We start from the raw sequence: 9,582 nt of genomic DNA on the forward strand, positions 1-9,582 counted from the left end.
AAAACTGTCGAAAAACATTTTCTTGTCTTCTAACATCTTGTTAACTTATGTTACTTGTTGTTGTTTTGTTGTTAGTAATGTTTGTATGTTGTTAACTTATTTAAGAATTTTAATCAAGAAAAATGTAGTAATAAGTCGGACATTATCACGCTTTTCTATGACGTCACATTGTGCTTTTTCATACAGATTGTAAAGTAATGTTATGTTTTGACGTTTAGTAAAAAGTAACTGATTTGACTACTTAGTTGGAAAGTAGCTTATAGCTTGTTTGTTTGCTTGTATTTCTTAGCTTATGCCTGTTGTGCTTTTCTGTACATGTTGTCCTTATCTCTGTATTTTGTGTCAATATTGTACTCAATAAAGTATTTTATCTATCTCAATGTGGCCTTTTTTAACCCCAGGTTGAAGGTTGTCTTACCTCATACTCAGTTAGCTGTTTCTTGTCAATAAGTTTGGGCTCGAAGGGCAACAGCGTCGCCTCGGTGAAGCCCAGGTAGCCGTCAGGGCGTAGCACCACCTCCAACACATTGCCCAGCCGAACCCCAAACTTGGCGCGCTCGTACCACGCCGGCTCTGAGAAGGAAATATACTGTCAGACAGAACAGAATCAATCGACCTAATCTCGGCTTCTATCGTGTGGTCTGTGAAGTGGATTACCAACCTCAGCAATCCTGGTGTCAGACTTATTATTGAGCCGCCAAAGGCCTCTATCATGGCTCATGTAACAATTACTCACTTATATCAGTAAGTAGTAATCGGGACCAACGGCTTAACGCGCCTTCCGAAGTACGGATCATCTTACTTTCGGACTATCAGGTGATCAGCCTGTAATGTCCTAACCAAACTAGGGATCACAAAGTGATTTTTGTAGGAAGGAATGGAGCAAATAACACCACTCGTCTGGCAAATAGTAAGTACCCAACCACCAGTTCCAACTATAATTAAAGCACATAATAATCGGGGATGACTCAGTCATCCCGTGATCATGGCACTTGCAACAGTGTTGAAATATCGGGAGTCTCATATCCCCATTTAAACGCGGTAAGAACCCGTTATTATGTGCTTTAATTATGATAATAACCGCGTAAACTTAAAACAAAGTTCCAACTAAGTATGTTTTTAATAGGAATCGGGAAATTCTCACCACTTGTAATGAAATATCCTTCTCGGAAGTTATGAAGATTTGTGTCTTGTCTGTAGTCGATTACCACTGGATCTGAAACACATAGGCATAAATTAACCCTCAATTTCTCAACAATATCCCATCAAGCCTATATCCCCAAAGCGGTAGGCAGAGGAGTACAGTACACCTACTCCTCGCCAACTGTGTTCAAGTCATAACATAACATAACCAGCCTATATACGTCCCACTGCTGGGCACAGGCCTCCCCTCAATCAACCGGAGGGGGTATGGAGCATACTCCACCACGCTGCTCCAATGCGGGTTGGTGGAGGTGTTTTTACGGCTAATAGCCGGGACCAACGGCTTAACGTGCCCTCCGAAGCACGGAATCATCTTACTTTTTCAGACAATCAGGTGATTCAAGCCTGAAAAGTCCCATGTAGATAATAGGGGACGAGTTCATTGCCATTAACCGACCACAGCTCTTGGAAACCACTTGACATCAATTACTTATCTATGATCGAAATATGAATTCGAATTCAGACCAATAAAGTCCAATTCAGTAGTTTAAAGCCGCTAGCCGGGATTTGAACCCTACGATGTAAGTCACGCGGTCTCCAAATCATCCAAATCTTTTTTTTTTTTTAGTTAAGATGGGTTTGCTCTTGACTTCGTTCTTCCACGAGGAGAAGATATCGACGGATCATCCAAATCTCCAAAAAAAACATCATGACTTTTCCGACAGGAAATTTCACTTGATATCACCGCAGCCATAGCCTGAATCATCCCCCTCAGTATTCGTTACAGTGCTACTAACACCCATACTTACTTGTATGGCTACCTGTTCCTGCCTGTACGGAGTGTAAGTGACATCGTAGCGAATACTGAGGGGGATAATGCAGCTGATTATTCTGAGTTAATATCAAGTGGAATTTTACATCGCAAAAGTATAGAATTGACAATAATTTAATTCCACTTGATATTTACTCAGAATCATGAGCTAAAGCCCCTCAGTATTCGTTACGATGTCACTAACACCCTGTATACCCATTTCACGTAGCACATCAGAACTTGTCATTTGCAAGATGAGACAGGTACCTATATGCAGGCAGATGGTTTTGCAGCGATCATGCGGAAACGTTGTGCGTCGCCTCTCACGCGGACTCGAGCCAGCCCCAATAGTATCCTGAAGACGTTATGTGATAGGTGGGACTCCCCCTTCTAAAAAGGTGGATGGAGCTTCACACCCTATAATTTGTACTTATGATCGCCGAATAATGTCCTACTAAGACTAGTTTATAAGTCGTTTGTATACTAACATTCTATGGACTTTGTCCGAAATAAACGATTTTTTTTATATATTATATACGTATTTTCGCTCGAGAGTTGAAGGTGAGCCATTCAGAAATAAAGTTCCTATTCCCTTAAACGTGATGGTGTGAGTGAGATACCTTCTCGCCGATTCAAAGCTGCCCCGACTCCATGACCAGTTGGATGAGGGTAGTCTTGCTTAGCAGCCCACAGCGGCGCCCGTGCTACAGGGTCGATATGCGCTGCAGGCAAGGCAGAGGGCATCTGCAGGGTAGACATGGCGGCTAGCGAGCGGAGAACAGTGGTGTATGCTGTCCTCATCTGGTGGGTTGGGGCGCCGTAGTGCAGGGTCCGCGTTACTACTGTCGTGCCCTCTGTGGAGATTTGTTTAGAAATAATTTTATTATTAAGCCATTTTTTTCTGTATACAGGGTGTTAGTGACATCGTAACGAAAACTTTGAAGGTTGATTCAGACCATGATTCGTAGTTGATATCTTAGTGGAATTTTCCGTCGCAGTAGTATGGAAATTAAAATAATTAAAAAGAACAAAAAAAAATCGAATTTTCCGACAGGAAATTCCACTTGATAACAACTCAGAATCATGGTCTAAAACATCCCCCTCAGTGTTCGTTACGGTGTCACTAACACTCATGCCTACTTGTATGGCTACCTGTATGTACTTGGACGGGGTGTAAGTGACATCGGAACGAATACTGAGAGGGATGATTTAGCTCATTATTCTGAGTTAATATCAAGTGGAATTTTCCATCGGAAAAGTATATGTATAGAATTGAAAATATTTTAATTCTTTTTAAAAAAATCATGAATTTTTGCGACGGAAAATTCCACTTGATATCAACTCGGAATCATGGTCTGAATCATCCCCCTTAGTATTCATACCCCCCTGTAGACATTTTTCCTACCACCGACTCGGTGGTCGGATGATATTGTGAGGTACGACGGAAAGCAATGGATGAGACTCGCACAGGACCGGACAGGATGGCCTGAAAGAGAGGAGGCCTATACCCAGCAGTAGGTGGATACAGGCTGAGTAGATAGATAGATAGATATTTTTCAATCAGATCAGTGGCTTTGAGTGATCTATGGTACTTACTTATATATCACTGTTTATCATCATCATCATCAGTAGCATGGAGAATGCTACACCGACAAGAGCGTGGCTCTTAAATTGATGATGATGATCATCATCATCATCATATTGAGAAAATTACCATCGTACTGTCCTCCTGATCGTATAACAAGGGTGGAGTTGGTGAACACCCGGCGGTTCTTGGTGCTGTTGGTGGCGCGGTAGTCAGGCTCGGCTCCACTGGGCCCGAACGCCACCCTGGTTGCCATGGAGACGCCCACGTACCCCGCCTGCGTGGCCCGTGTCACGTCCACCTTCATCGCTACTGACAGCTCAGTTAGGCCTGTTTTCATCTACGGACAAAATGTAGTTGGTTTCAAACCCATAAACATAATCAGCATATATGCGTCCCACTGCTGGGACACACTCCCCTCAGTCAACCTCAACCCCCTCCGGTTGATTGAAGGAAGGCCTATGCCCAGTAGTGGGGCGTATTAGGCTATTTATGTTATGTTATGCATATCAGTGTAAGTAACAATAGGTGGAAGATGTGTTGTCATCTCTGTCATCATTTATACCCAAAGACAAAGATAAAAGATGCATATGTCTGTTATCCATGAAATTAAAAGGTCAAACGAAGGCAAATTTGTACAGCGCCATCTATATTTTTTTAGGGAACGTCGCCTGGAAAATCCCTCATTGACGAGTTATAATGAGTTCCCCATGGATTCAATCAGTATTACGGAAACCAAAAAAGTAAGGCCCAAACAAATACTGTAAGACCCTTACCATGCCCTCCATATAACTAAGCAGCGTACACATAGCCACAGCGTCCCGGAGATGCGCTCTATGCATTCCCTTCACCTCAGCTTCGTTCTTCTGCGCCTTCAAGTAAATAATGGGGGAAGGTTGGTACATCCTCTTGGGCTGCGGTACTGCCATAGCAATGGCTGCAGAAGCACCTCGTTGAAATGTCCCTGCTGTAGGAATGAGGACTTTCGACTCAGTCAGCCGTCGAAGGTCGGAGTAGATGGTCGTGTATTCGTTGACTCTGCAATTTCAAATTCAAAAATATCTTTATTCAGTAGGTTTAACATAGTTACACTTTAAATCGTCAATTTTCACATAACGAACGTCTCATCCGCCTAAAACTACTGCAGCTTCTCACAACCTGTATAGCTGGGGAAAAGAATCTGCAAGAAAAACCTCGGCAGAAAAGCAAGGTGTAATAAGTATTGTTGTATAGTCATAAGTGACTACATTATGTATAAAATCTTATAACGAATGGCGATGCAGTAAGTATGTTTTGCATTTGCCTTTCTGTTTTAAAGCAGTTATTAGGCCACAGATATGGTACCGCTAGGAATCTGGGTAATGGTCGAATTTCTAGTCTATGAAGCCCGTCACGTACAAAATGAAATGCCCTAGAATGCTTCCGGTATCACGTCTGCATGTCGTCTATCAACCTATCTGTAATCATCATCCTGAAGTCCTTCATCGTCGTCATCTAGTACATACCTTCCACATATCACACACTTGCTTCTTCACACAATCCATCTACACTTTCTTTGGTCGGATTTGGACCTACATATCATTGTGGATGCATTTCATTCGTACTCGTCACTTCTCATAATATGCCATTGATCCGTCCTCACTATATACCCATACCACGATAAAATCATTACGATCTATATCTATGGTAAGTATATTATATAGATTTTGAACCCACCTCGTACAATTGTTGTTATTACTATTCGGATAACAGTTGTAGACGGATAAAGCCTCCCTGACGGGCATGGACAGCTTGCCCGGGGGGGCATAGACCCTCACATCAGTCAGGCTGACGATGACGAAGGCTTTCAGCAGCGGAGCGGTCGGCACGTCCTTGCCTCTCACGTTGAGGAGCCATGCTACTTCGTCCAAGGCTGTCACTATCATCGCCTCGGCTCCAGACATGTTGATGTCGCGGCGGAGAAGAGCCACCTTCTCTCGCCACTGGAGACCTGGGGTCAGACATTATTCACTTTGTTTAGGTCAATACTATACATAAATTGCATTTTTTTTTTCATGATTCAAAGTGACTTGCATGATAGTGAATTGCTTCTTCTTTGAACTTTGTATGTGCTCTCAACTCGAGACCTCAAGCTCATCATCCGGGCTTGTGGTTCATGAAACCAAATATCTTTAATACCAATATGTTTACCATATCGGAGATGTCGTTTAAGGAATCACGCCCTGTCTAATATGATGGAGATGAAGTATTATGAGTAGGTGTCATTGATTTTCATATAAAATGAGAATCATAAAGTTTCAAGTTTATATTGTTGTCACTTAATAAGACACGACGAATTTATTAAAAACATCAAAGAAGGGTATTTACAAGGAAAGAGAGGAAGGGGAAGACCAAGAAGAGCTTACGTGGAACAGGTTAAAGAGAAGGTAAACGTCATGTCTTATAAGGAAGTGATAGATAAGAATGGACCGACGAGAGTGTGGCTCTTAAATTGATGATGATGAAAATTTTCAACTTTCATTTATACTCACCAGTATACTCCATATGATGCAAGTTAGCGACGATCCGGGAGAAGTCAGGTCGTCGGCGCGCCGGGTCGGGTTCCTCTGCCCACAGCTGGTCTAGTAGGGTGGGCACGTGGACTAAGGTCAGCCCACTACGCTGCAGGACTGTGGAGATGCCTTGCCACTCCAACACTGACGTCAGGCGAGCGTCGCCGCCCACCCGGCCTGCGCGGCCGATGCGATCCTTAAGTGAAAATGGGATAAGTAGGTTAGTAAATCCAACAGGTTGAAGGATCAGAGAACTTTCTAAAAAAAAGCGTAGTTTGAATATGTCCCAAACCCCTTCAAAGCTCAAGAAGTCCGTGAAGGTATAAACCGTCCCAATTAAATAAATACCTCGCATCAAAGACGATGCGCATTTGCGGGAGTTATACTTAAGCGTTTATAGAAAGAAGGCTTGGTATGCTCCTTGTTGTGGGTTTTATAGGTTGTTTATCTACTCACGGCCACCCATTCAGCGACTGTAGGCTGGCTAGGATCATCAGCATCAAGGACAATCCACGCGCAGGATACTGTATCTTTTGCCCGAGTCACATCTCCTGAGGGTACCCAGAGCGCCGCGCCTCCTTCCGCCAGCACAGCTGCCGTGCCAGCGCCGTCCCAGCCGCTGATGTACTCCAGGCGACGTTCTTCTGGAGCTGGTTCTTCGCTCTATTGACATAGATAATATTATTCTTTATTGTGTCTCCTTCTTCTATTGCGTAAGTTGTGAGGTAACAACCTCATCAATCCAGCTAACATGGCTTATGTAACGACTTACATCAGTAAGCAGTGACCGGAACCAACGGCTTAACGTGCCTTCCGATGCACGGGTCATCTTACTTTCGGACAATCAGGTTATCAGCCTGTAATGTCCTGACCAAGCTAGGGGGCTAAGTGATTTTTGACCTGAGGATCATGAGCCCAACGCTCAACTACTGGACCACAGAGGCCGGTAAACAATAATGTACGAAAGCGGAAGTGAAAAGCCAAATATTTTACTGTGCTATAGAATCCGTTTTTATTGGTTATTTATCGGTCAGTTTGTCTCAGTACTGAAGGTCTGAAGATTGAAATGTATGCGTTTATCATAATAATACCAGGTGCTCATCACTGAAGAAGACGAGGAATGCGTCGAAGAAGGCATTCATCTGCGTGAAGCTGGTGTTCTTCATGGCGGCTCGCAGGCGGCCGGGGGGGCTGACAGTGCTGGTGGCCTCCGGGCAAGGCGGGGGGAGTGTCGCCAGCTGCATCGGCTGTGTGCTGCTTTGTCTGTGACATAGAATAAGAAATAGAACGGCAAGTCTCCGCTCCCCACCAGGCGGCTGAGCTAGGTTTACCGTAGTTTTAAAGATTCAAGCGTACATAGGGATATAGGGACAGAAAAAGCGACTTTGTTTTATACTATGTAGAACAGAATAGAATAGAAAAAGTTTATTATAAAAGGACGCCACACACAAAAGTCTCTCTTGTCACGTGGGTCAGCTGGAAGAAATCTCTTTGTTTAGAGATAAGCTTGCCTGTACTATCTGTTTTCTTTGTATGTTTCTTGTGTCTGTTTCATTGTGTACAAATAAAATAAATAAATAAAAAAAAGACAACTACATCATATCAAATTTCCACTAAAACAATTACAAAAGAGCAAGACGGATGTTTGTCGAAATGACCATAAGGTGGTGGTGGACGTCCTGAGATAATAGGGCCTCACTCAGCACAAGTCGCGGCGTGAACCACGACGCTGATATTATGTGGACCCTGTTGGGTGACGCACGAACATCTTATTCCATAAACATATGTTTTTGTTTGTTTTTATAGAATAGAATAGAATAGAATAGAAATTGTTTATTATAAAAGGACGCCACACACAAATACGAGACAATAACATCATTTTTTTTTACAAAACAATTACAAAAAGCATAGAAGGATGTTCATTACAATGATCATAAGGTGGTGGTGGACGTCCTGAGATAAAAGGGCCTCACTCAGCACAAGTCGCGGCGTGAACCACGACGCTGGTATTATGTGGACCCTGTTGGGTGAGGCACGAACGTCGTGCTTCATAAATATACGTTAATATTCGTACATACATAGATTAAATATGAAATTACTTAAAATAGAATGTAGGTGTACATATAATATATTTTACATATTTATCACAAAAACGTATACATAAATACTTAATGTTAGTATTATAATAATAATTAATGCAAGCGGACATAGTACGCACTTGTCTTTGATTACTTGTGGCTCTGCCCACCCCATTAGGGATTACGGGCGTGAGTTTATGTATGTATGTATGTATATGTTTTTGTAGTGATTCTATATTGTAACAATAAGATATTTTTCAAGAACACTGCATCTCTAAGTCTGTTAGTATATTACCTGGTGGCCACCATGATATTGGTGCGGACGGTGGGTGGTGGCGATGGTGGCATGGTGGTCGTGGTCTGAGCTGCCAGTAGCTTGGAGTTCCTCGCGCCAGAACATGCTGCAACAATAAGAACTTAGAAAACATCTTTTTTCGATGAGAAAACGTCTTCGGCGTCGAGCCTATGTAGCTCATTGCCGCTCAGCTCCCGCGCGATATAAAGGATGTTAGTGACATCATAACGAATACCGAGAGGGATGATTCAGAGTGGAATTAGCCATCGCAAAACTATTAAACTATTAAAAAGTCTGAAATAAAATTAAGCAAAATTAAAAATTTTGAAAAACCCACGACGGTAAAAATCTCATCGAAAAAGAATAAAATAACTCAAAACCCCCGACTTAACCCAATTATTATGTAACGAAATATTATAATAGACTTAAAAATACTTTCTAAAAAAGAGTTGATATCTCGAGACATCGGTAATAGATATACTTAAGTACCTAAACAATGAATATGGATGTTTACAGGTTTTTCCTAACGTGTCTGCTTCTCGAAGATATACTTAAATGTAGCGATAATAATTTTACCATAATACATAACCGAGGAATATCCGTCGGGGGCTGCCTTTTCTATACGAAATTTCAACAAAAATTTAATCATACTCATAAGTGCATTTTATGTCGTCGTTAAACATCTACAATTCTTCAATAATTGTATTCACGTCACTAGAAAAACTTTATCTGGGTTAATGGCAGCCCCCGACGGATATTCCTCGATTATGTATTATGGTAAAATTATTATCGCTACATTTAAGTATAAAAAAAAATGTTGTGGCACTCCCTTTTTAGAGATAAGGTTTAAATTCATTATTTTGTTCATTTTTCTATTGTGTGTACCACCTACTTGTTTCTAAAATAAATGTTTTTCTTTCTTTAATAATACCAATACATGCGGAAAGAAAGTACATGTATACATCATTAAGGGCACTCTGTTGTTTCATTATTAGGTTTGTAACGTTAGAAATAGAGATAGATAGATAGATGAGCAGTTCCCGCAAATGTTTCCACTTCGGAAATGTTCCCGGCAGTAAAACGACGGAAAACTTATGTACTTTATTACATAAGCTTTA

The 9,582-nt window shown here is 41.8% G+C and overlaps 1 protein-coding gene across 4 annotated transcripts in view; it reads right to left on the reverse strand.

Annotated features, from left to right (window-relative positions):
• Positions 1-9,582, reverse strand: part of LOC126369335 (xaa-Pro aminopeptidase 1) — a 94,027-nt gene that overhangs the window by 5,337 nt on the left and 79,108 nt on the right. For all 4 annotated transcript variants that reach the window (XM_050013670.1, XM_050013671.1, XM_050013674.1 and 1 more), the window contains exons 3-12: positions 8,465-8,570; positions 7,183-7,354; positions 6,548-6,754; positions 6,071-6,287; positions 5,256-5,529; positions 4,316-4,577; positions 3,669-3,879; positions 2,575-2,808; positions 1,145-1,216; positions 419-573 (exon numbers count right to left, since the gene is read on the reverse strand). In XM_050013670.1, the coding sequence (XP_049869627.1) occupies positions 419-573; positions 1,145-1,216; positions 2,575-2,808; positions 3,669-3,879; positions 4,316-4,577; positions 5,256-5,529; positions 6,071-6,287; positions 6,548-6,754; positions 7,183-7,354; positions 8,465-8,570 (1,910 nt within the window). The remainder of the gene's footprint in view (positions 1-418; positions 574-1,144; positions 1,217-2,574; positions 2,809-3,668; positions 3,880-4,315; positions 4,578-5,255; positions 5,530-6,070; positions 6,288-6,547; positions 6,755-7,182; positions 7,355-8,464; positions 8,571-9,582) is intronic.

Source organism: Pectinophora gossypiella, chromosome 9 (genome assembly GCF_024362695.1).
Source record: "Pectinophora gossypiella chromosome 9, ilPecGoss1.1, whole genome shotgun sequence".
In the NCBI taxonomy this organism is placed as follows: domain Eukaryota; kingdom Metazoa; phylum Arthropoda; class Insecta; order Lepidoptera; family Gelechiidae; genus Pectinophora; species Pectinophora gossypiella.